The 27,492-nt window shown below is 53.6% G+C and overlaps 1 protein-coding gene across 3 annotated transcripts in view; it reads right to left on the minus strand.

Annotated features, from left to right (window-relative positions):
* ACTN1 (actinin alpha 1) overlaps window positions 1-27,492 on the minus strand; it is a 96,278-nt gene that overhangs the window by 36,734 nt on the left and 32,052 nt on the right. For all 3 annotated transcript variants that reach the window (XM_046008205.1, XM_046008206.1, XM_046008207.1), the window contains exons 2-3: window positions 6,739-6,853; window positions 2,664-2,783 (exon numbers count right to left, since the gene is read on the minus strand). In XM_046008205.1, the coding sequence (XP_045864161.1) occupies window positions 2,664-2,783; window positions 6,739-6,853 (235 nt within the window). The remainder of the gene's footprint in view (window positions 1-2,663; window positions 2,784-6,738; window positions 6,854-27,492) is intronic.

The raw sequence follows: 27,492 nt of genomic DNA on the forward strand, positions 1-27,492 counted from the left end.
AGTTTGAAACAGGAGAGGTGATTTCAACCGAGAAGGCTCAGCCTACATGTAGCAAGGAATCCCTAGGGCAGTGAGGAGGTCAGGATTATCTCATTTTAAAGGAGCCTTTCAAAATCTTCAGAGAAGCGAGGCCCATGTGAAACAAATCAGAAATCATGGTTGAAAAAAAAAAAAAAAAGAAAAAAAAAGAAATCGTGGTTGACTTCCTGGAAGGTCAAAGGCACCGGATGGAGTTTCTGCCTGGGTCTGTCTTTGCTCCTCGCCCTCTGCCGGGACAGGCACAGCCAAGGGGACCTAGCCCTCTGTAGCGGAGGTCAAGCACACAGTAAAGTCCTGCCCTCCGCCCCCAACGCGCCATGTCTGCAGTGACGGAAAGAGGTTCAGATCTCAGTTCTGGAGCCCGAACTCCCGGGTTCAATCTGGCTCTGCTCCACGGAAGGAGGCTAGCCCACAACCTGTGCTCAGCCACACCACTGGCTTCCACCCCTGCAACTCTTCTCAGCCTCAGCTGCTGAGATTACACAATGTGGCTGATGATACACACCCTACACGCCTGCTCACAGGCAGAAAGGGAGAGCCCAGGCAAAGCATCCTGTCTAGCCAAAGAGCTGGGACCGAATGCTCTTCTCTCCCAGCTTCCCCTTTTCTCCTCCCCTTTGGACCTCAGAGGGTTCTTCTAATTTTAAATTTTTATTTTTTATTTTTTTAAAGGGTAGAAATATTGCTCAGAGTTTAAAAAACAAAAACAAACAAAAAAAAACACCTGTTAGGTAGCTGTTTTTCTTTCTAAAAATCTGGATTTCTGGCTTCTTTTGAAAAAAGATGGAAAGCTCTTACCATGATGGACCTGTATCTCCCCCATAGCAACAGACGATCAGACCTGCCTGGCAGGTGCCCCGCTTAGAAGGAAGGACATGCTTTCCCCAGTTCTCCGCAATCCCCACTCATCCCTACCATCACCCCAGCTCTGCTTACACATCCTTTACTGCCCTGCCCCAGGGGGCACATAAGCTTACACCGGACCAGCCGAGCACCGTCTTCTGGTTTCCCAGCCCTGCTTCATGGAAACTTTTTCTGCCAAGTCTTCAGTCTTCCCTAGTAAAGCAAACTACTCTTTCAAGAAGCAGAGACTATGTTTCCACTCACTGAACAAAGTACCCCCACTAGGTGTGAGTCCTTCGAACATCTCCTGAGTACCTGCTGTGTGCGCCACACAGACACAGAAGGGTGTGCTGGGACACACGGGGTGGTACCCATGACCACCCAAAAGTGAGCCTGAGTCCCCAGTAAGGCCAGGCTTGGAAAAATTGTTCTCCAAAAGCCTGATAGGAAATATTTTCAGCTCTGCAGGCCATACAGTCTCTGTCACAACTTTTCTGCCAACTGTAGCAGGAGAGCAGACAAAGAGAAATGTAAACAGATAGGTGTGGCTGGGTTCTAGCATGTTCGAAAACCCGTGTCAGCCGGATTTGAGACCACAGATTGTGGTCTGCCGATACTGCGCTAAAATTCACCTTTGATGTAGCAATATAAAATCCCTCCATTTCTAGAAAGGACTCCTCCCACCAGAGAAGAGATGCGCTCCTCTGGTTTACTGGAGCAAGTCCCCCACCCTCTTCAAGAAAAGGCTACGTGGGGGCGGGAGGGGAGAATGGGGGAACGGGACGGGGGGGTGATTTCTCTAACACGGACCTGGTCTGAACTCTGGCTTTGCCACTTACAGACACTGGGACCTTCAGTAAGTTACTTCATCTCGTTAGGCATCTGGTTCCTTCTCATCCTATGAGGGTAACGACGAGAGCCACCAGGGAAGCCACGTGAGGGATCAGTGCGATCACCTCCGGCACAGGACCTGCCAGGGCGCGTGTGCTCAGGGATTCACAGCCATGCGCTTATGTCAAATGGTGAATGAATGGATGGAAATGCTTCCCAGCTTTAGATTTCTGGTGCTGCACAGCAGGTGCCCTGGGAGGCCTGGATGAATCCATGGGCGCAGGGCTGACACAACCTGGCTACGGTGTTCGGTTCTCCTCCACCCTCCCCAAATCCTCCAGAACACCACAGACAGAGCACACCGAAACCGCACTGCCTCTTATAAACCATTAAGAACAAACAAGTAAAAATGTATACTGAGCTTTAAAAAAAAAAAAAATTGTTTTCAAGTGAAGGAAAAAGAGTCAAGAAGCTAATCTGCGGAGAAATGCTGTTAGGAATGTTCCTGAAAGCTTCTGGACATCAGTCTTCCCCACAGACCCCTGGGAAGACCTCCACCCAGCCCGGGTCTGACGCTCTCCCAACAGAATTCTCTGCCTCAGGCAGCAGAGTGCAGGCAGGCCTGCGGGTGAGGCAGGTCGCACTCCACTCTCACAGGATCTCAAGGCACCAGGATTCAGCTAGGGGTGGGGGGTGTCTAGGTCAGGACCAGGGAGCAGGCCCTTGGTCTTCCAGGGGGCAGAGCCGATGTGGGGGGGTGCCAAGACTGGATGGAAAGTGCAGCTGTTACATGAAGAATCCGCAGGTTGACCAGATGTTGGTGCCGGCTGCCCCCACTTCCCAACGCACCCAGCAGCGTGGGAACCCGGGAGTCAGGGCAGAAAAGGCCAAGAGAACAGGGAGCAGAAAATCAGGCTCTGCTGAGCAGCCAGACGGCGGGCCTCACTCACCTTCGGCTCCAATGGACACGAGCTTGACCCCCTTGCTGGCTATGAAATCCAGAGCCTTGTTGACGTTGGAGATCTTGTGCACTCTCATCTTGCCTCTCTCGGGCTTGGCCAAGCGCTCCCCTGCATGCAGATCAAGAGGGACGGCGGGGAGGGTCAGGTGCTGCTTCCTGGGAGCATGGCTGCTCTCATGATACTCTCGCCCAGGAGCAGCAAGGGCCCCCTCGCAGAGAACGACAGGGAGCGTCGACCCTGCCTCTTTCCTGCCACTTCTCAGACCTCGGTGCTTGCCCCCACCCAACTGATCTGTATTAAGCCCCTATGTCTGGGACCTGGCAGGCGCTAGGAATACAGGGGTGAACAAAACACTTCCCTGCCTTTGCACACTTCTGGACCCGGAGGAGACAGACCTTCAACAGAGAAACACACAAATATATGCAAACGAACCAAGAAGGATAAATGCCTAAAAAGAGGATGCAGAGGAGGACAGGTGGGGCATGAGGGAGTTGTGGAATAGTCAGGAAAGGCCTCTGAGTGGGAGGGCAGCTGCGCTGCGACAGCAGGCAGTGATGATCAAAGCAGAAGAACAGCACATGCAAAGGCCCCGAACCTCTTCTAGTCTATACTGTTTGGTCTGGGAAGATGTGTGGGCACGTTAGAATATTCTGAAAAAGTCCCCTAGTATTCAGAGAGAGCTTCCCACGGTGTTCCTCTCTCTCGCTCGAGAACTGCTGCCTCCCATGGGCATTCTTGGCTCAGCTCCAAGCCAAGTCCCCACCCTCAGTCCACCCCCTCCTCCAACGCAGGTTCCAGGGTCAGAAGCTGCAGGGAAAGAGCTGGTTCTCCGAACACCCCATTAAGAGCACTTTCAGCTCAGAACAAAGGCATTCAGGGACCTCTTTAAACTAAAACTCAAAATTAAAATGTGCACCACGCATGCCCATACCAGGGAAGGACACATAGCTTTAGCTAAAGGGCCAGGGATCCCAGGAGGCTGAGTACTGTCCCAGAGCCCGAAACTCAGGACCATTGCACCTGCCATGGTCTCCAGCCCCACCCAGCCGCAATCCCCTCCCCGCCACACCCAGGACATTAGCAGCCTGGCCGAGAGAGCTCAAGGAACTGGGCAGCCACAATGTGGGAGCAGCACTTCTCCAGAGGGCCTCCCAGGCCCCCTCCACCCCAGTTTCTGGAGAACAGACTTCCTGCCACAGATGTGATTAGGCCCGGCAGCTCCCAAGGAAGCACAGCTGGGTTTTAATGATTAAATTAGACCTTCCACTTGCAGCTCTCTTAAGGCTGTGGCCCCTGCTCAGCCTCCGCAGCGAGGTACCCTATCTTCCCCCTGAGCAGACGAAATGCCTCCCATTGGATGGATGAGGCAGCGCCCCATCCCATGCCCCATCCCGCCCCCCGCCCTGAAGTCTCTCCTGCTGAAGTCCTAGCCCTTGGGTACTGCCAAGCCTGGGCTCCCCAGCCAGCCCCCTAGCTGTGCACCCTGGCTAGAACAGGACTTCTCCATAGGGACAGCGGAGGCAGCGAGGCCAGCAGTTCTCGCACTTCCAATGCCCAGCCCCCTTCCCCTGCCTCCTAATTTTGGAAATTAGGAGGTCTGGGGTGTGCCTAGGACTTTGCACGTGGACAAGCACTCCTGCAGATTCTGGTGGGGGTGGTCTGGGGACACTCCTCAGAGGACCTCTGGGGGCACCAGCCCCTTCCTTCTGTCCTTCTACTCACCTCACGATGCTCAAGGAGGAAAACGCAATGTCTCAGTGACTCAATGTTCCCCACCCCAAGGAAAGAGAGAACCCCGGTTCACAGACGTGCACAGGTCCCCTTGGGCACAGGTCCGCCTGTTCGGTGAGGAATATGTGGCTAATCCTGCAGAAAAGCCCAGCGCAGGGCATCTGGTCACTCTAATATTTGCCGACCATCACACACAAGCCAAGCACCGTTCTGAGCCCTTGGGACACTGAGATGATGAGACCATCCCTGCCCCAAGCAGCTAAGAGTGGGATGCGGAAAAGCACAAATGGGCCAAAAATGATCATACCGTGGGCAAACGGACATGACAGGGGAATGACAAGAGGAATGAACGGGGTGGGACCGGAGCCCAGAGTTCCTGTCACTCCTGAGGACAGCCACTCGTTTGGGGAAAGCCTTCCTGGAGGAAAACCCTGAGCTGAGCCAGGAAGAATGAAAAAGAACACCAGGTTTGTGTAAACTCAGAAACGTTAGAAGAGGAGGCAGGGGAGAACACTCAGAGAGGCAGTTGGAGGAAAACAGTATCGTGGTTCCTAAAAAAATTAAACCGAGAATTACCATATGATCCAGCAGTTCCATTTCTGGGTGTTTATCCCAGAGAACTGAAAGCAGGGGCTCAAACAGATAACCGTACACCCGAGTTCACAGCAGCGCTAGTCGCAAGAGCCAAAAGGTAGAAGCAGTTCCAACGTGCACCGGAAGACAAATGGGTACACAGAACGCGTTGTGTACGTACAGCACAACGTTAGCCTTAACAAGGAAGGAGAGCGGGACACATGGATGAACCTGGAAGACATTACAATGAATAAGCCACAGAAAGACATATACTGTCTGATTCCACGAAGACAACTTGCTGAGAACAGTCAGACAAGACAAGGGTGACTGCTGGGGCTTGAGGGAGAAGGGAACGGGGTGCCGGTGTTTGATGGGCTCGGGGTCTCCATGCGGGGTGACGGAGAAGTCGCAGATGGACGCTGGTGTGTCTGCACAGCAAAGGGACTGTACGAAATACTCCATGAAATTGAAAATGTTCTACACACTCAATTTTCTGTTTCATAGGTTGTACCGCACACACACAATCCCCCCCCCCATCTCCTTTCTCCCACACAGAGATTTCACCTGCAGGAGGATATTTAAAAGTTCCGGGGAACGAGTCAGCTGGAGCTTGTGCAGAAGCACAGAGGGCAGAGAGCCCGTCCCTGGCGAGGACTGCGCATCTCTTGGGGTGACAGAGGGTCTGAGGTCTGATACCTTTTTGGGAAGTTAGTTGAAAACGAAACAGGTGCCAGCTCACAAAGCATCCTGCGAACTATGCGAAGGAATGTGGGCTGCAGGCTTCGAGCCCTGGGGAGGCACAGAAGGGCTCTGAGCAGCGAGACCTTATTTGGGCCTGAGTCGGCCCCTCGGGCTGCCACGTGGAGGATGGACTGCGGCGGGGAAGGAGCTAGGAGGGGGTCCAAGGCCTCTGCGGATCATCTAGGTGAGAGCTGGCAATGCCCCACTGACACCACACGGCAGAGGTTAAAAGGCTAACAGAAGGAGGAAACAGAATGAATGGAACTTAACGCCAAGTTGGAAAGCAAAGCAAAGAAAGCGTTGTCTCAGAGTTCTACATTAGGTTGGGAGAAGACGATGGAGAATACAGGAGGAAAGAGGTCTGTCGGGGCCAAGGGTAGTCCACATAGTCTTGGGCACACTGAGGGGATGCTGGGGGGATATCTGGGTGGAGTTGGTGCCTGAGGGAAAAGGCTGGACTGAGACCAGGTCTGAGAGTCACTGATACTGAGGTAGAAGGTAAAGTGGAGAGAGTAGCTAAGATTACCCAGTGTAAAAACCAAGGCAAGAATGTTGGAATCACCAACCTCAAAGGCATGTTGGAGGAAAGGTATTCCTAAGAAGGCAAAGAACTACATTCAAGGGGAGCTGTCTCTCCAGATTTCTGGACATCCAAATTCTTTACCGCGGGCCAGATATGGGAGTGGGATCATCTGGATAAAGGTGGAGAGGTTCTAGTAGAGCCAAGGTTCGGAGATGGTCAGCCATGGTGGACCTTCTTTTTTTTGCAAATGAGGGTGCTGAGGCAGAAAGACAGTGACTTGTCCCAGGACACGTGGACCGTCAGCAGCAGAGCCAGGACCAAACCCAGTCTCCTAGTCTGAATTCACACATGACACCCCCAGCTTCTTCCAAGAGACCCAGGGCTCACCAGGAGCAAAGGCAGAGCAGAAGCTGACGTGTCAAGGCAGTGTCCCCCCCACAGTGGCCGAACCCAGCAGGCAAGCACCTCACCCTCGGCCAGGGTGGCCTCCCTCACCTGAGATGACCTCCAGCAGCAGCATGAGCTTCAGTCCATCCCGGAAGTCCTCCTCGATGTTCTCGATCTGCGTCCCCGCCTTGCGGAGGTGGGAGTTGCACCATGCCGTGAACGTCTAGGCAAAGGAAAGACGAGCAAGTGGTCAGGCTCCCCATGCATCCCAGAGTCTCTGAGGCCCTCATAGAGGCCTTGGTGGGTCCCAGGCTCCGCCTACCATGCCCTCTCTGGGACCGTGTGGATGATATGGGTGGGGCAACCCTGGGACGGACCCTCCTTTGCCGCCTCTCCACCTGCCGTTAGAAGGGCTGGCAATCGACCTCTTAGGTTCTTAGGCTTAGTTTCCGTCCTCACAGTTACAAGGCAGAATACCCCAGGGGAGGCACAGTGAGCCTTAATTAATTAATCAGGGCAAATGAGTTGAATAAATCTTTGTCCACTTGGCAGCTGGCTAAGGGAAAGAATTAGTGAGTCTTGTTGGGTTCATAGTTCACAGGGGCGGTATCAGGATAAGGAGAGAAAGGGGAGGACCCTAATGCGCCCATGTGTGTATGTGTCTGTCCGTCTTTCTGGCGTCAGGGTGTGAGGCACCTCTAGCTGCAAAGGTGTGAGGAAGAATTCCAGAAGGGACTCTGAGGAGACTAAATGAAAGCCTATCTACGTTGTGATTTTCCAGTGTGCGGGCAGGGGTTGCGGCGGGGGGGCAGGGGGCAGGGGAGAGCAGCAACACTGAAGCAGCCCGGGACCAACCAAGCAGTCACCCAAGGACAGTGCCACCTCGTGGCTCCCACAAGGAACAGGCTGACCCCAGGAAAAGAGACAGAAACAGGTGCTTCTATTTCCCAAGCCCGCCTAAAACTGGGGCAGGGTCTCTCCCCAGCTATCCCCTTCCATGAGAAACAGAAAGAAGAGCTCTCCAGCTTCAGATGCAATCTACTTCTGGCAACTCCAGAATTCCATGCACCAAACAGCACCCTCAAGGACACAGGGTCTCAATCACCCATGCCCAGCCCCCCGCTGCCCCCAGCAGCACCAGTCAGCTCCCCTCCCACCCGCCCTACAAAACTGCAATGGTGAGCGGCGTGTTACTCAACCAGTAGCAGGCACACCAGAACCACCCCTCCTCCTCAGAAAGGTCACCAGACTCATGACCTCCTTCCCCCACCACTTCCTCTTGCCCTGGAGGGGGGAACAAAGGAAGTGGCAAGGAACAGGCTGAAGAGAGGAATGACACCCCAGAGATCATGAGCAGAAGAGAAACGGTTGCTCGGGTTTATGAACAAGAGCTGCAGAGCCAGAGAGCAAGAAGAAGGGACAGTGTCAGTCCACACAGGTGGGGAGGAGGAGGCAGCGCGACGACACCCCAAAGTCCAAGCCTCATCTTTAAACCACGCCTCACAAGGCGACTTCTCTCTCCCTACAAACGCTATTCCACTCTGTGCCAGTCGGCTCCACGATGAAGAGGCTTGTAGGTGCTATCCAAAAGCTTTGGGAAGACTGACACACAGATAAGGGTGGGCAGGGATATATTCTGATCCTCGGGCTGGAATGTCCTCCACGCCAGGCCTGGCTAGCTCACATTCATCTTCCAAGATCAGGCTCAGCGATCACCTCCTCCCGGAAGCCTTCCTGATAGCCCACCGCCACACCTGGTTTGGGGGCACAGAGCCCAAAGCACCCTGCACCCACGCCATCATTGCCCCTATCCCAGTGCTCGGTCATTGCCTGGGCACTTGTCGGAGAGGGTGTGGCCTCAATGCTCTGCCTAGAGTTCCAGAGCACAGGGTCAGGGAGACAGCAGTAACCAAAAGAGCAAAATCCTCCGCTCAGCAAAAAAACCCCTGTGCAGCGGACAATGTAAGAACTGGACAGCTGGGTGAAGGAGCATGGTGAAGGAGCTTTGCAAAGCTGGGGGGTGGGGGGGGGGACGGTTCCAGAAGACCCAGATGCACCTGTGGATGATGCTGGGAGGTATCCGGGCAGCGGGCTGTTGGGCCAAACAGTGCCCTCGCGGACCCTCCAGAAGCGTAAGACTGCTCAGAGGAGGTCTATTTACTGGGTGTCCTGCCCCTACTGTTGGCACCGTGACCTGGCAGGAGACTAGGGGGTACTTAGCCTTTTTCATTTTGTTACAACTTTTTTTGTTGTAAAGCATATTAGAGAACTTTCTCATCTTGAAGAGAATTTATCTTGTGGTTCCATATCCTCTCCCAGCTGTGACCTGTCCATATACTCCCGCCCCGGGTGTCATCACGATAGGTATGCAGGGGGAGGGCAGCATCTTCTCATCTACCACCATCTGGAATTTCCACCGCGCCTTGCTCTCACCTCCCTTCCAGGCCCACTCAGCCTCTGCCTGGGGTTTCCTACAGATTCCAGGAGAAGTGCCCCCTCGCCCCCCCCCCCCCGCAGGGGACAGTTTCAGGTCCAATGTGGCCAACGTCCTGGTGGGAATCAACCGCATTGGCCACAGCTGGAGGCTGTGAGATCTGTTTATCACTCAGCTGTGGAGAGGGGCTGGGGATGAGAGGAAGAGGAGGCTGGTTTTGAAAAAAAAAAAAAAAAAAGTACTGCTTTTGCAAGAGGAAAATGCTGTTGAACGCAGCCGACCCCATTTCCTGGGGAAGCCAGGCTCAGAGCTCCGGGAGATAGAAAGGCACCTGTGTTTGCTCACGGCTCCCACACAAAGCCCTGGTTCTGAGGCCTCTGGAGCTGCGCGCCACTAGGAGACCCTCAGTCTCCCATCCCGGGGCCCACAGGGGGGTGCCTTAAAGGGGCGCCACCAATAAGCAGCACCTCCCACACAGCTCAGGCCACAGGCAGGAAGGGGTGGAGGTCACCTGTGGGCTGAGACCAGGCATGTTCGGGTGCACCATATCTGGTTCGACTCTTTTCCAGCTGTGTGACTCCAGATTACCCTCCCTCAACTTCAGCTCCCTGACCAGTAAAAGCCAGACAGTGACAGGCTTTACGAAGTCAGGAGGGTCAACTAGAAAACACTTGTAAATGGCCTGTCACTTTGAAAGCACGCCGTCGGTGATAAGGAGGAGGAGATAAAGCAGCTGCCCTCCCGTGGACTCACCTGCTCTGTGCCCCCAGCCTGCAGCCTGCTCTCAGCTGCCAAACTCTGTCCGGGTCCCACCCCGAAGTGCTGCCCTGAGCTCCCAACATGACACCCAGTGTGTCTGAGAACTCGGCTGTGTTCTGGGAAAGGACTAACATTGCGGTGTAGGGTACAGGAGGCCCGTGACTTGGACAGCGGCTCTGCGGATCCTCACCAAGAAGAAACCAATGGGGCAAAGGAGTGGGGAGGACAATGTGGGCACCATGCAGCCATATGCTCGCCTCCGGCGTACAACCCCACTGTTGTGTCTGGACTGAAGAGTCATGGTTCCCTGGCCAGGGCAGCCCTCCAGGAGCTCCTTAGTGAAGGACTTATTAAACTGGATTCAAAGCACAGAGCTCCAGTCATTTCCACCAGACAAACAAAGGGTGGACATGTCCCACTTGCTGGTGAAGACGGGCAAACAGGCCTTGGTCTTGACGTTCATGCTCCAACATTATGACACAGGAGACACCTGCACCTGCTCCTTGGCGGTGCCCCAGGGCTCCAAGGAGGACGAAAAGCCAACAGCCACAAGTGATGCCCATGGTTAGAGACCCAGGGCCCAGGGCCTCCAGCCCACGAGTCCCAGTGTGGTGAGAAGTGCTACCCCAGCTGGGCTAGGGGCCAGCCTCACTCAAATGAAGGGCAGGGGGCCATTTTATGGCCTTAGTCCCAACCTTGCCTCACCCTATCAGACCTTCCTATTGCTCCAAGAGCCCCATCACTAGGTCCTTCTTCAGATCACAGTCTAAAGAGACAGAAGCTGCTGGTGGGGGACACCTGGGTGGCTTCGTCAGTTAAGCGTCTACCTTCCGCTGAGGTCATGATCCTAGAGTCCTGGGATCCAGCCCTGTGTCGGGCTCCCTGCTCAGCGAGGAGTCTGCTTCTCCCTCTCCTCCTGCCCCTCCCTTTGCTTGTGGGTGCTTGTGGGTGATCTTAAAAAAAGAAAAGAAGCTGCCGATGGGCCTTTGGCAGAGGCACTCTGCAGCAGAAATGGGCTCAGGGATGCTGGGAGATCTCAGGAAATGTGCTTGGGGTCCCACGATGGAAGGGCTCACAGGTTCCTTTCCCATTTCACCCTCCTCCAGCTGCAACTTCAGAGGGTGCTGGGAGACAGGGAGGGGCTGGCAGAGAACCAGAACCGGGGTTCAACCTCTCTCAGACCTTGTACTATCTACCCACCTCCAATCTGCATATCTAACCCTATCTAATGGCTGAAAGTCAGGGCTGCCAATAGGCCTGGCCAGGCCCCAAGTTGGGGATGGGGGGACAGATGGACACGTCAAGACAGGGAGACAGGGGAGAAGGAGGGTGCTTGAGCCCAAGCTGAGTTCCATGGAGCTAGCCATGGAGAAGCACCTTTGTCTACTTTCTTTCTCTACGGGTCTCAAAGTCCTACTGTCACAGAGAATCCTCTAATACTTTTCCATTATGTCTTTAACAAGTAAATATTTCCCTTAAAATGTGTTGAGAAAACAAGTGGCTTTTGAGAACGTGCTATCCCCCACTCCCAGCTCAGAGGCATCAGAATGTGACTTTAGTCACATGGGCCTCTTTGAGCCTCTGTTTTCAAATCTGTAAAATGGGGACAGACAATAGCATCTAGCAGAGCAGACAGAACTGTGAGGAAAATTAAATAAGTATAAAATTAGACAATAAAAATTAGAAAAGAGAGAATATTAACCTTAATATTGCTAATTTATGTTAATGATAACATAGTATTAATACACGTCTGAAATACATTAAATGTGTAAGAAATAGTCACTAGCATCATCATTACTGTCTATATCTTAAGATTCTGAAAGAGTATCTGTATAATCATAATCAGCTTGGTTCTGGGGTACAGAGGATCACCCCATAAGGATAAATCAGAAGCTGAACCTTTAAAGTCAAGCAGCGTTCAGAGCCTTCATCTTGGTGGGAGAAGAAGTGGTCAAATGCAAGATGCTGAAACACGGGAAGTCAGAGCACTTGACTAGAGGATCACTCTGGACAGCAAGCATCTGGGAGACTGGAAGGATTCACTCTAAAGAAGACCACACAAACCCTGGGTCCCAGCACTTCTGGGTCAGGTGGTAACAGTGGGCAAGCCACTCAGTGTGGCTTTGCTCAAGGCGCTCACCTGTAGAGCACAGTAATATGATGAGGGTAAGAACACACGGGGCTGGGGGATTCCATAAGACGAGCCATTTAAGTCCCTGAAAAGTGCCTGGGACAGAGTGGCTGCCTGATAGTTACCTATTCTCACTGCTACCACAGTCATCAGAACTACCAATAATCAGAACTATCAGAATTACCAATGCGTTGCTGCCCAACGCATTTCACTGAAGAAAGAGCCGGAAGCGATGCTAACAGCACCCTTGTCAAAGCCTCACTTTACAGCGGAGGACACGTGACCACAGAAGGCAAGTGGCTCTTCGCAGGCCACCAAGTCGGGTGTGGTCACAACCCAGCCTCCTGATCCCCGTGCCACACTTTCCGTTCCACCAGGACACTGCGGATTTCAGGACACTGCAGGTACGGTGGGCTGAACCTTACGGAGTATCACTGAAAATGGGTCACTGTGACATGACACCAGCAACCAGATGGAATCTGGGTGACTCGGGTCAGCTGTGGCACAGAGTCTGAGCTGACGGCCCATCAGGAGAGCTGGCGTGGGAGGGGCAGGCTGTCTGGGGGCAGCATGGTGGAGAGGCAACCGGAGCAGAGCCAGGAAGCAGGCAGGCGGTCACCAAGACATGGGAGAGTGTTCTGGATGGCGAGCAGATCAGAAACACGTCTTTGCGGGGAACTCTGAGAACTGGGGCTGTCTGACCAGAGGACAGAAGAGAGGACTCAGCGGCTCACTTCAAAGATTTGAAAGACCTTCCCGTGGATGAGCAAATAAGTCTGCTGGACATGGCAGGAGGCAAAGTAAGGAATATAGATTCGAGAGCGAGACTGACCAGGCCCAGTCCCAGCTCTGCCCCTGAGCGATTGTGGGCAGGGACTTTATGGATCTCCCATCTGTAAACTAGGTGTAAGAACAGAACCCACCTGCAAGGATGGTGAGGGGATCCATGCAGCGAATACATGGCAACAGCTGAGCACGATCTCCCACACGTGAAGTTCAAAGAAAGGAGGCTACTAGTATTAGGATGGAGGACAGTGCCAGGGAGGCTAGAGTTCAGTGTCAGAACAGACCAAATGTCCAGTGTGCTACCTGCCAACGGCATGTGCTTGGTGAGGGTGCTGGGGAGGGATCCACACACCCCTGGGCACTGAGCAACGTTCCATTACGATGCTGATTTTCTGAGACCAAGGCAGTTTTTGAAAGGTTACTTTAGAGATAATTTAAAGAGCTCAGTTACCAAGAGTCACACTTAAACGTGTGGGCAGAGCTTCTCAAGCTCGGTACTATTGATACTTGGGGCTGGTTACTTGTCAGGGGTCGGGGGGCCTGTCCTATGAATCACAGATGTCCAGGAACACCCCTGGGCCCTCCCGTGAGATACCACTAACATCTCCCCATTTCAAGTGTTGACAACCAAAGGTCACCATCCCTTGAGAACCCAGAGGAGACAAACACATGCCCTAAATAACAATATTAGCAACTAACTCTACTAAGCACGTCTGTGGACTAAACCCTCTTCTGAGTGTTTCACCCTCTTCAACTCCTACATCTTCGCAACACCACTCTGAAGCAGGTGCTCTTATCGTCCTCATTTTACGGAAGAGGAAACGAAGCCTCAAAGAGGTTTAATAAATGAGCAGAAGGGGCAAGTGTGAGGAAAACGGGACTGGGGTGCCTGGCTGGTGCAGTCAGCAGAGCGAGTGACTCCTGATCTTGGGGTTGTGAGTTGGAGCCCTACGTTGCGTGTAGAGATCACTTAGAAATAAAATATTTGAAAAAAAAAAAAAAAGATTCCTAGGGTCTCTGGCTCCTTAATGGGAGAATATGAAATCTTCCTAAGTCTCCTAACAAAGAAAGCGGCACACAAAGGAACAGGATCATACAAGGTATTGACGCAAGTACTAAGCACACAACAGTGTTTAGCACAGGCACCCCTATAGCCACCACAGCAGGGGTGCCAGCCGCCTCGGGATCTAGCAGCAAAAGCTGACCAGACTTCCTGCGGGGCAGCAGGGGCTCCCCTTACTTGGGCTGGATCGAGGACTGATACCTGTCACCAGGGAGGACAGTGAAAGGTACCACTCACGCTGCCATGGTTGGTGAATTGAAACAAAGGGTACCGATTGTCACTTGTTACCTTGGCAAAAGTAAGTTTCTGTTAATTCCCATGGCAGGGTGGGTACCGAGACAAGGCCCCGCAAGATGTCACAGCAGGCGGGGATGATGTCACAGCAGGTGGGATGACGTCACAGCGGGCGGGATGATGCCCTCGGTCTCCTGGGGAAAGCTCCCCACCAAGGAGAACCGAAGTGCACGCAAGCCCTAGCCCAAGGCCTAGGCGCTATTCTGGGCAAACACTGCTAAATTAAGGCCATGAGTAAGAAAATGTTCTTGTCAGCATTACTTGAGAGGAAAAAATTAGAAACGGCCCCAATTATACTAATAAAGTATCAGTAACGTAAATTATGATTCATCCACTTAATGGAACATTACGTGGCCAAAATGAGAGGTTCTGAAACTATGTATTATTATGGAAAGAACCCTTAGATATAATTAACAAAAAAGGAGGATACAGAACCGTATGTACAGCAGCAGGGTCAAAGCTAAGTGAGTGATCCCAGGAATGTGCAAAGCACCTGTAACAGAACCCATCCACACGTGAAGACGCCGGGGCTCCAGGAAGCGAATGGCCGACTTTCTCCGCTTCCCTGGATCAGGCATCTGCAAATACGACCTGCATTAACGATCTGCTCCCTCGCCCTTCTCCCTGCTAGCACTTTCCTTTTGGATGTTTACTCGCCTCGGAACACAATCCAGGCCATCCACTCTTGGCTGACCTCACCAGAGAAGCCTCCGCTGACAAAGGTGCCTTTTCTATCGGTCGCACGGCAGAGGAAACAAGATAACCCACCTGCAGCCCAATAAAATGGCCTGGCCCTGGTGGGGAGACAGCTGCGCCGTCTCACCCAGCCGCCCCAGGCCCTGGGCTCACGTGCTGCCCACACCTCTCCCAGGCACACCCTCCCACCCCTCTGGGATCACTCCAGGGGAGCTATTGTTCACAGGACCTGGTGTGTGTGTGATCCCACATAAGTGACCTCAACCCCTTCTAGCTATGGAACCCCAAACAAGTCCCTCATATCTGGCAGGCTGGAATCCAGCAACTTTTCCCATCATAACATGCCTAATTCAAAGACGGGAGCGCAGATGAGAGCTACAATTGGGGTGAGCAGAGCGTAATGTACGGAATTGTCCAGAATCACTACTGTACACCAAAAACCAATGGAATGCTGTGGCAACTATACAATCAAAAAAAAGGGGCGCCTGGGTGGCTCAGTGGGTTAGAACCTCTGCCTTTGGCTCAGGTCATGATCCCAGGGTTCTGGGATCGAGCCCCGCATCGGGCTCTCTGCTCTGCGGACAGCCTGCTTCCTCCTCTCTCTCTCTGCCTGCCTCTCTGCCTACTTGTGATCTCTGTCTGTCAAGTAAATAAATAAAATCTTAAAAAAAAAAAAAGGCACAACCAAACAGAGAACCAGGGGCAATCTTTTGTTCCTTGTAGGGCTGATTCTGATTGGTAGGCTCTGCTCCTTATCAAAAAAGGCCAATAAATTCCATTACGGACAGTTTCATCTCCATGAACTCCAAGTATGATCAGTGTTTCAGTCTCAAGACTGACAGCTCCCATCCTCACAACCAGATACCTGCTGGGAGCTCAGTGGATTACCCACAAAAGCTATATGCTGGAATGTTCCTGGAAGGGAGGGTAGCTGGGCCTCCTGACAGAGGACGGAAGGACATTTGTTCTTTATAGAATACCCTTCTGTTTCCTTTGAATTTTATAATGGATAGTCATTACCTATTTTTTAAAAAAGCTATGCAAATGTAAGAAAAGTCTGTCTGCAAACATACACATTTATCTAAGTTAGACCTCTGGGATGGGATACAGGGAACTTCCCATTTCTCTGGGAATTCTGTGGGGGGGAGAAATGCGTGCTCATGTATTATCAGGGCGGGGGGAGATGTTTCCAAAGGAAAAAAGAGTAATCAAAAAGGGGAAAAACTGTCCCATCTACTTAAAAGAATTAGGAAGAGAATCAAATAAGATACCACATGGAGAAAGGGTTCTGAAAAACTTTAAAGTGACTTATCCGTGTAGAATATTCCAGAGAAAGTCATAATCGGGGGCAGGGACAGGAGGATAAGCCAGCAATCACACACACATCCACCCCAACAGCTGGTTAACTGCTAATCGTGGGGCGAGAGGAAAGGCAGCACTCCCTAGCCAAGAGGCTCCAGAAAACCCCAGTCTAGTTTCTCAGTGTCTTGAAGGTGGTACCTGGCTGCTCATTCTCAGGGCGTCCCCTCCATCCCGGGAGCAGAGCAACCAGGGACCTGGTCTAGGCTCCTCAAGTCAAAAACCAATTCTGCAACCCCCCTCCCAGCGGGTGCTCCGCCACAGCTGCCGGTTGGCAGCATCTGCGGGCACTGCCAGGGTGCCTTCTCTCTCCCGCCGGCCACCCTGCAGACCCTCTGGTCCCCACCCATGGCCAGGCCAGCCAGGGTGTGGGCACGGGGTGGTGTGTGTAGGCCAAGAGCTGCCCAGAAGTGATCTCAGATGCCCGCTGCTCTCGTAACATAAACAGGAGTATCTGGTTCACTTATCAAGGGCATGCTGCCAGCCTTTCAAAGCAAGCTGTCAGCTGGCTCACTCGGAGATGAAAAGCAGAGTCCTCAAGAACATCTCCACCCAGATCTGTGTACTTTCCCCCAACCTGGGAGTGGTTGCTGACAAAGTTGAGAACCGCCGGGCAGCTTCCTCTGTTTGGAAAGAGTACCTCTCGCGCAGCTTGCCCCCCAGGGCCACGTGAATGCTGGCGTCCTAGAGACTCAAGGTGCAGGTGGCTGGGGCGCCCCAGGGAGCTGGACTGCGGAACCGGACAAAGCTGGGGCTACAGTCCCAGTCTACACCTTTCACCAGTTCTCTCTGGGCAGGATTCTTAGCCTCGGCCTCAGGATGCCCACCTATAAAATGGGGATAACAAGACCTACACAGCAGGATGCCTGGGTGGCTCAGTAGGTCAACCGTCTGCCTTCAGCTCAAGTCATGATCCCAGAGTCCTGGGATCAGTCCGCATCCCCTGTCGCATGGGGCTCCCTGCTCAGCAGGGAGTCTGCTTCTTCCTCGGCCTGGTCAGCCTGCCACTCCCCCTGCTTCTGTTCTCTTTCTGACAAAACAAACAAAACCACAAGACCTACACCGCACAGCATCAGAAAGGACCAAATTCAATCTTATGTACTTAATCAAAGATGGCCTGGGCTATGTCGACAGCAGACTTAAAAAATCTCAATCCAGCCCGCCTCTGTCCCTCACTGGCTGCGGGACCTGAATTAACCTGCCTAGGCCTCCATCGCTTCATCTGACAAATGGGGACACATAATATTCCTACTCTGCAGGGTGCTGTCAAAATGAGGCCAATGGAAGCAAACACAACAGAGCAGGAGCCCATACACATCTGGGGTCATCCTGCTTTCACTTCCCAACCCGTTCTGTTTAATCAAGGTTAATCATTCACAGAGCTCTACCGGCTGGAAAGAAAGACGTCCTGTGGTTGTTTTCCTTGTGGTTGTTTTTTCCCCCACTCCTGAGGAAACCTCGAGACCAGCCTGCCAGCCAGGGGAGCAAGGGCCTGTCCTTTCCCTCGCTTATGGCCACCTGCAGCCCACGTTGGGAGACAAAGGAACAGGGGCCTGACTGGCTCAACCTGGCAGGCGCTCTGACCTGATGAACACACCCGGGTTGGGGAGAGCTTGCCCTGCCTCCCCGAAAAGGCCCTCAGAAAGCAGAGGGGAGCCTGGGCAGCTCAGCACCTTCCCTCTTGTGTAGGTGGAACTTGCCAGCTCCTGAGAGAATGGGGAACTGTTTTAAAAGACCGGTGGCCCCGTGATCCCTGTGAGGAAGCCAAGGCCGTTCCCTGAGCTCCTGGCCCACGAGGGTCAGCGACCTCCACCATCTCCACTTTTACAGCCAGAGACCAAAGAGTGGTGAGGCAGCCATCGGCCACCGTCAGCCAAAGATCCCGATCCTGGTGGCCTTTGTGATCCGGATCCACTGAGCCTCAGTTGTCACATCAAGAAGACAAAGACAAAGACGAGCATCTATTCCACACGGTGGTTGGGCGGGAGGGTTGTGCGAGCCAATGCAAAGGGCTTAGCCCATGACCAGACGCAGACTGAGGGCTCGCTAGATGTTAAAAACCAAAAAGCTATCTACAGAGACACAAAGTGAGTCCTGGTTGCTTAGGGCTGGGAGCAGAGGAGAAAGCGGGGTGAAGCAAAGGGGCACGGGCTTTCTTTCTGAGGTGATGAAAATGTCCTCAGGGGAGCCTGGGTGGCTCAGTCATTATGCGTCTTCCTTCAGCTTGGGTCATTATTCCTGGGTCCTGGGACCGAGTCCCACATGGGGCTCCCTGCTCAGGTGGGAACCTGCTTCTCCCTCTCTCTCTACCTGTTGCTCCCCCTGCTTGTGCTCTCCTTCCCCCAACTCTATCAAATAAACAAATAAAATCTTAGAGGAAAAAAAATATTCTCAAGCTGATGGTGAGGAGGGTTGCACAGCTTTGAGTACACTAACCGCCTTCCAACCATAGCCTGGACATGGGTGAACTGTATGTAAATTGTATCTCAAAAAAGCTATTATAAAAAAAAGACAAAAGTAGACTGTTCCAGGACCCCATTAAGCTTTTTACTGCGGTTTTGTTGTTGTTGTTTACCCGTTAGTCCCACTGGCAAGAAACCAGCCACAAAGGCAGGCCCTGGACCCTCCCCTTGTCCAGGCATCCAGGCACGAGGGTATGGACTGAACCAGCCAGCTACTGACTATGGCCCGAGAGCAAGCTAGCAAGAGGTTTCCAAGGTGACGGGGACCGGTCTAATCTTTGGTGGGGCCAGGCCTGAACCATGAGGTCCGGGAGGTACCACTGGCCTTCTTGATGTCTCCCCAAGGAACAGCTACTCTACGGGGCAGCTCAGAGCCCACAGCATCTGCTCCTGGCCACCCCTGCCGCGGAGCAACACCTCGCTCTGGAGACCAGTGTGAGGACAGCCTGCTCCCCACCGTGGACCCGGAGAGGGCCTCGCCTGGGACGCCTCCCCCACGTCTGGAGTGCAGTCCTGGCCCGCAGGTCCGCCGGCACACAGGCCTCGGGAGGCTGGAGCTCACAGGAGTAGCCCACACATTCCTTCTCCAAAGAAGGAGAAGCCACCCAAAAGTGAGGTCATTTGGTTTTTCCGGCACTGACGCTTATAGCTATGGGCCACTCGGTTCCACAGAAAGTTTCCCCGGATGACAAGGATTTGGCCCAGCGTCGTATTCATAAAATATGGGGATCTGTGGTCTGGCTGACTCGCCCGTGGCTGGACTTCCCTGTGTCGCTGAGGCATGACCCTTGACTTTGCCTCTCGAAGCCTCCATCTGTGAGACCACTCTCCCCAGAAATGGGCCTGCAAGAGGACATGCACTGTATGCGGGCACCACGCAGGAGTGCGGGAGGTCCCCTCGGTGCGCGTGTGTTCCTGAGTCTGGGTCAGCACGCTGCGGCGGGCCCCGTGGCCCAGCACCACCCCCCCCCCCCCGGCCTCCTTGACCCAGCCAAGGACACATGACCGATGGGCCCTGTACACCAGTCTGGCCCAGACCGAAGCCAACACTGCGATGCTCCCACCGCGCTCCGGAGGGGACTGCCACCCAGTCCACGTGACCTCCCACCAACTATGGGTAGAAATGTGGCCTCCCGAGGGAAAGCTCCAAGCTCCGGGGAACCCAGAGACGCCCCAAGCAAAAAGCAGGGGTGGCGGTGCCAACTCAGAGCCCAAGCGCAGTGGGAGCAGCACAAGCGGGTGGGGGGTAGGGCGCAAACTTCCTGAGCAACAACAGACTGGCTGCCACTCCCCCGGGCATGGGGCTTTCTGCAGAAGATCTCCATCAGTCTCCTCTGGGACAGCAATTACCCCATGCCTAACAGGAAGTTTCTGGTTCCTGGAGCCCTGAACGGAGAAAGGGAACCAGAGGCGGGGCACACAGAGTGCTCCTTAGTCGAACCATTGTCCCTTTACACCTAAGAGACTGGTAAACAATTAGAACATTGTTAGAGTCGAGGGAAACGGGCTCATGCGCCCTGGCTGGAGAGCAACCCAGCATTAGGTCAGGAACGATGGCGGGCACACCTACTCGGCGCCCCCAGCAATGCTCTGGGCTGGAAGTCGCCCTCCCAGAGACCTCCTCCCGCGGTGACCACCAGGTCTAACAGAGAAAGTTCATCATCCCATCAGCTGTGTTGCCAGGGGCAGGGTTGGGGACGATTCACGCATCCACTGTAAGGAAGACGGTGGGTACAGTGGCTGGACATGGACCTGCAGTGACAGTGGGCTGTGAGCTGAGGGCTTAATTAGGTCAGTTCACCTGAGGTCCCGGAAAACAAAGTTTCTTCTCTCAAAACCCGAACACAGATCAGCACATTATAAAGCAACACAGAAACCCCCAAATCTCCCTATTAAGGCCCCAAAGACAACCTGTGAGCCAAGGAAGAGCACAGCCAGGCCCAGACTGATGCGGCCCATGCCACCACTGCCCGCCCAGCCTGTCCACCAGACAGGAGTATGGGGGTACGGCGCATTGGCAACCAGCATGGTGGGCCTGTTGGCCATGTGGCTGACCCAGCTCCGGGGACAGGGCAGCAAACCGATCAGCAGCAGGAAGCAGGAGGCTGAAGAACAGGGATGCATCTGCAGAAACGTCCACATTTTTGGTGGGGTGGGTGGGGAGGGGGAGAAGTGTAGACGCAGGTGGGAGTGGCCAGGACCCTCCAACTCTGCTGGGACCGGGCAGGACACGGGGCGTCTGTCTGTCGGGGAGTGTGGTCGCAGCCTCCCCCCAAGCAGGAAGAGCCACAGGCACTCTGTCCCCCAGTGCTGTGCTTAGCCTCAGAAACTGTGCAGAGAGCAGGGGCAGCCAGAGGGCAACAGAGCCTCCCCCAAACCTTAGTCCAGAGAAAAATAGTGTCAAGCCCCCCGCGAACGGGGCACTAAAGGCACCTAAAGGGGACCTCTGGCCTCAAGGAGGGGGTTAGAGAGGGAATGAGATCAGAGAGGTTGGCTATCCTTACCACTTTGTGAGGCACCCAACACTTCAGCAAACCTGCTCAACAATCCTTTGCTAGAGGAGGAAACCGAGGGTCAGAGGTGCTCACAACCTTCCCAGGCACCCAGCTAGTGAGAGGCAGAACTGAAATCTGAACGAGGGTCCATAGGACACCAAAGCCTCAGCCCCAGGAAGCCTTCTATTCACTCAGACTGGGAAATAAAGGAGGAATCAGCCAGCACCACCTGCCCCAACCACCCAGCTTCACCCACCATCCTGCATCAGTCCCGCATCTGTCTAGAGCCACACGGGCACCTGTGCAGCTGTCCTCAGGCCATCCTTGGGCCTGGATCAAGGAGGGTAGCTAAAGGTCAGCCTAGGACACAGGGCTAAGAGTCACCCCCAGCGCTCACATCCAGCCACGAGAGAAGGTCCTGGACCCGGTGGCTCCCTGGGGATGCAGAATGGGCCAGGCAGGTTTTTCTTCAAGTCTCAGCTTTAGGGAGGTGAAGAGAGGGTTTGAACTCTGGTCTCTTTTGGCTTTCTGAACACAAAGCCCATTGACAGAGATCAGGAATAATTAAAGGGGCAGCCAAGTCAGGGGTGTGTATGCCAGAGTGTGGGCAACTGGCTTGTTTGGGCTTGGACTGGCCTGATGTCAGCAGCCTCCCCCACAGCAGTCCACTGCAGATGCCCTGACTCGCCCAGGCTCCAGGATCCCCCGCCTGGGAGCCAGGAGTCAGATTCACATGGGCCCTGGGCTCCTGAATCAAGGAGACTTCAGTCTGCTGGGGATGACAAATGTTAATCAGAGACTCATATAAATGACTGTATATTTGCAAGCTGACTTTAAATGCATAGAGGGAAAGTTCCAGGTCTGGGGCTAAAAAAGGGCCCTAACCTGGGCACGTGTGTATAGGAGTGTGCATTCACACCCACATGGACTGCTGCCTTGAGGAAGTCTGTGGATTTTCTTCTTTTTAAGATTTACTTATTTATTTTAGAGAGCCAGACAGTGCAAGAGGGAGGGGCAGAGAGAGAGGGAGAGAATCTCAAGGAGACTCCACACTGAGCCCATGACCTGAACCCAGCACAGGGCTGGACCTCACCACCGAGACCATGACCTGAGCCTGAGATCATGACCTGAGCCAAAACCAAGAGTGGGCCATTTAACGGGCATTTTTAATGAATTTTAATGAATTTTTAAAGCTAAGGAATTTTAATTAGATGAAAAGACTGTGAACGTGAAAGGGAACCACGTAATTTATCATCCAAACCGGGGCACTTCAAAATAAAAGGAGATGCTGTTAATAATTACATCGGGGATATCAATTGATGAATGGATAAAGAAGGTGTAATATATATATATATTTACATATATATATATGATGAAATATTACTCAGCCAACAAAAAGAAATCTTGCCATTTGCAATGACATGGGTAGTACTCAAGAGTATTACGCTAAGCGAAATAAGCCAGAGAAACACAATTATTGTCTGATCTCACTCGTATGTGGAACTGAAGTAACAGAACAGAGGAGCATAGAGGAAGGGAGGGAAAAACAAAACAAGACGAAATTAAAGAGGGAGACAAACCGTAAGAGACTCTTAATCACAGGAGACAAACTTTGGGCTGCTGGAGGGGTGGGGGAATGGGGTAACGGGTGATGGGCATTAAGGAGGGCTCATGACATCGTAATGAGCACTGGTATGATATGTAACTGATGAATCACTGGTCTCTACCTCTGCAACTAATAAGATACTATATGTTAACTAATTAAATTTAAATATAAAAAATAATAATTACATCCGGGTAACAGGTGCAAACCAAGCCACAGGGTCACCCTATGCAGGTGTGTGGGGCTGGGCGTGGTCAGGAGGCAATGCCGCCCGCGCAGATGGGGCAAAGGATCACAGTGCTCAGACACAAGGAACCACTTGCTCAAACCACTGAAGATGGTACAGGAGGAAGGTGAGGGGCAGAGGCTGAGGTCAGCCAGCCACTGGGGCTTGAGGTTTTGCAGGAGGTTAGGATGGTTTCCCCTAAGAACAACGGAAGCCCCTGAAGAGGTCTGACTTCAGCAGAGGGTCGGGGGGTGAGGATGAGGTGGCTGCTGGAATCAGGTGCTGGCTGACCCATAATTACACCTGCATCTTGGAAAGAGACTCCTAATTTTGGTGCGAAGCACAGCTCAGAGGTGGACAAGAATGTCAGCAGAGAACAGAGGACCATGCAAAGGCCAGGGTAAGAGAGAAAAGTGGCTTAGACCAGGGTGACGGTGGTGGAGACAGATTAAGTGGGTGGGCGCAAGTACAACTGGGGGTCAGGGAGGGATCAGAGGTCACCCTCAGATTTTGTACCTGAGCCGAGAGATGAAGGAATGAAGGTGCCATCCACTGAAACCCAGCTTTCCACCAATTCCCCTGCCCACCCAGACACCTCCAGCAGCTCACCATGGCTACCAAGGAGGGTCTCGGCAGCTCTCAGCCTGACAATCCAATGTGAAAGTCAAGAGAGAAAGGATCTGAGAGACCAGGATACCCTCCCAAGCCCGCTGTCAACTGCTCAGTCCTCCCAAACTCCCTATGAGGTACATACTATCATCAATCCCATTTTACAGGTAAGACAGCATACACAGAGCTCACAAAGTCACTCAAGGTCACCTCAAACAGCACATGGGGGAGCCAGAATTCAGGCTGCAGAGCCCATGCTTCTAACCACAGGCTCGGTCAGCCTGGACCTCCTCTCTCCTGACTCTCCCAAGCGCCCAGCAGCAGGTGATGTGCACAAGCCCAGCGTGAGGCTCGTCCCCCCTCACTGCCACTGGCCCACGTCCCCCCAACCCAGGCAGATCACCATCTAGGTGTGGAGCCCAGGAACACCTGAAGCTTCCCAGGGAAAGGCAATCCTACTGCACAGAAGGGACAGACAAGCTGAGCCTTAGAGCAAAGAGCCTAAGCGAGCAAGCCCAGTGAGTCCCACCCCCTCTCCCAGCCTTTCCACCACAACCCAGAGACAAGCAGGCTGACATCATTAAGACCTTCTGGTAGGGAAACTGAAATGGGGGGGGAGGGGGCACACAAAGAACTGAAAAGGGTTTTCCTTTCATGGACCAAGCCAACCTCGGGAATAGGAAGCAGGGGAAGCAGCAGACTCCTGCCCCTGGAAGGGCCTAGCATACCCATTCCTCACTTTCCATGCACTCTGCCCTCCACCATCTGAGCTGGGGGGTTCGCCCTGCCTGTACTTCTAGAAGGCTTCCAACACCTCATCATAACGGGGGGGAAGGACAGGAGAAGTAGACACTGGCTACTCTCAGGACTTCCAGGACTCCACCAATGGCCCTGAAACAGCGTTCAAGCCCTGTTGACCCGGCCCCTCCTGCCTCCCCACCCTCTCTCCATCTGTGGATCTGCAGTGGCCCTGGAACAAAGCCCACGGCTCCCCATGCTCAGCTGGGGCCCGACTTTCAGAAGGCACACCTGGGGAAGCCCCCCACCGCCCCACGGCCCTGCCACCCACTCACTATAGCTGGTCTGCACAGGCCTCCCTCAAGGACAGCAGCAGGTCACCACTGTTCCCCCTCTGCCACCACCTTAGCCACGAAACTCACCTCCTTCCTGTCACCCCACCTCTCTCCATCCCCCACCTTTTCCATGCTTCAGTAGAACACTGACGGGCACAATGGACACACGGCACCGCGAGGTCCGAGTTCTAATTCCGCTTCCACCACAAGGGAACACTGGGCCTGAGTCTGTCCTAGAAGCCTCGCGTCTCCTCACTTAGAAAGTCTTCGACGTTATGGGGGCCATAGCTGCCTCACAGCTGTCTCAGTGGGCTCTCGTGAAATCAAATGATAACAGCCGCTGGGACGGGAATCTGAGAGTAGCAAATGTGAGAGTTTCCAAAACTGGCCTCATTATAAAACATGCTGAAGACGCAGATCCCACCCCAAGAACCGCTGTTCCGGTTCAGAAGTTCTGGGGTGGGACCCATGAATCAGCATTTTAACAAGTAACGAGTACTCCCAGTGAATCCTGTCATCGAGCAAGCTGGGGTAACTCCAGACTCAAGAAACGCAGAGGAAGTCTGCACCACCTCCCCCGTGCAGAGAAGGAAAAGAAGGGTTTGCTGAAAGCGCTCCCTGGCTCTGTGCGCACATAGGAAGTAACAAGCCCCACCCACGCTTAAGGAGCCCACCAGGTCCCAGGCACCCACCAGGGTGGCTGATGTCCCTCCTCTCAGTCCTGGCAGTGACCCTGGAGGACAGACGGCAGGACACAGGAAGAAGATGGCAGAGCTTCCCTTCACCCCAGAACTGCCAACACAAAGCTGGGCTCCTCCCAACACACTGCAGCCTTTGTAAGACAGACTGTCCCACAGGGTGGGACAGAAAGGAGAAGACAGCAGCAAACAGGACTACCCCCTGTTCCCTCCCCTGACCTGGACGGGATCCATGCACAGGTGGTCCCAAGTATCCTATCCTGCAGGAGAAAGGGAAACCCACTGCCTGGAGAGGAAGGCTGTTATTGTCCCCAAATACAAGGGGGACAGGGGTCCCGGAGCCTGCAATCTAGGAAGGTGGGGGGGCCCCACCTAAGAAACAGTGATACGGTGACCCAGCTTAGAGAGTGCTGAGCCAGAATGCTTGGTGCTGATATGAGGGGTTCTAAGAGGGTCTGGCAGGAGAGGGTGCCGGGATCTAAGAACACGTGGCATTGGAATGAAGCCCAAGGTACCTGGGCCCCTTTCTTCCCCCAAAACACGTAATCCCTGCTAAGCGAGATGCAGCTGCCCCATGACAGTGATGGCGGGGGAGATCCGCAGCACCCCTCCTCCGCTCATCCAGACTCTCCCAGGGGGCTCAGAGCAGCAGAGGAAAGCACCAGGTAGTCCCCAGACCTCGCCTTCCTGCACCGGGTCCTGACCCAGGCCTGCTGGCTGGTGGCTCCCCTCCCACTTAGAGGGCACAGCAACGCCCACAGCTGACGTTCAGTGACACCTGCTTACCAAGCAAGCACTATGTACCGGTCATCACGTGGACTCTTCGCCACAACCTTGTAAGTTAGATTTTGACCCCCATTTCAGAGATGGAAAAACTGAGGCTCCAGAGGGTTAAGCACCCCAGCTGGCAAAGAACAATCGCTCAACCAAACCCAGGAGTTCCCTAGCACCCAATTCCACAGTTCCTTCCCCTGCTGCCTCTGCCTCCCTCGCTGAGCCTCAGGGAGCCAACATGGGGCTGACAGATCACTACACACATTGCCAAGTGAGGCACCCAAGAAGGAATGATGCACAGATCCCTGCAGGGAGCCAGGGTCCTGGTTAGTGGTGGAGGTCTACACCAGCCAGCAGGCAGAAACCGGTTTGCTCCACATGCGGCTCTGGGGTGGCACCATATTTGAGGGCCCAACTTGAGCCAGGGGTCAGCTGCAGGGGCAGCAGACACGGAGAGGAGATCCTGCTCTGTTATCAAGAAACAGACTGGGGCACCTGGGTGGCTCAGTCGTTAAGTGTCTGCCTTCGGCCCTGGTCATGATCCCAGGGTCCTGGGATCGAGCCCCTCATCAGGCTCCCTGCTCAGCGGGAAGCCTGCTTCTCCCTCTGCCACTCCTCCTGCTTGTGCTCCCTCTCTCACTGTTTTCTCTCTTCAAATAAATAAATAAAATCTTTAAAAAAATAAATAAAGGGAACTGCTCTCCAAAGGAAGCTAGGAAATTTTACATTAGTTTCTGTAACGGGCCAAAAATCTGTCTCACAATTACCCTCCAGGAGAGCCTCTGGCACAGAATCAGCTCAGGACAGGGGGCCGGAGGGTGGCCATGGGGAGAGTGGGCCCGCTGGTTCTGGTTCCCACTCCTCCCCAGAGTGCCCAGGACACTGCAGACACCCTCCCAGGATCTGTAGCAGGAGCAAGGTTGGGACCAGGGCCAAAAAGGCCCTTCTTCAGCAGAAGATGCCAGAGCTTCTCATTAGCTCAGTGGCCCCAGACTTCTCCAGACTTCTGTGCTACAACTAGCAGTAGCCATGGGACCCCTGTGGTGACCCAGCTGGCCAGCCTGGCCACCTCTGCGGGCAGCTGCTGGGGCAAGGCCAACAGACTGGGGACCTGGCCCTGAGGGATGAAGATAAAGGGCAGGTGTCCAGAGCCCTCCGCTGACCTACCAACCCTGCCGTGGGGGCTCAAAGTGGCCAAAAAGCATAAACAGTCAATACAAAAAAAATAAAATACAAAATACAAAAAATAAAATAAACAGCCAATCCATAAAATGCAGCAACTGCACTTCTGGGTAGATACAGAAAAGAACTGAAAGCAAGGACTCAAACAAATATTTGTACACCCGTGTTCGCAGCAGCATCACACACCACAGCCAAAGGGTGGAAGCGATCCGAGTGTC

This window comes from Meles meles, chromosome 6 (genome assembly GCF_922984935.1).
Source record: "Meles meles chromosome 6, mMelMel3.1 paternal haplotype, whole genome shotgun sequence".
NCBI lineage: Eukaryota > Metazoa > Chordata > Mammalia > Carnivora > Mustelidae > Meles > Meles meles.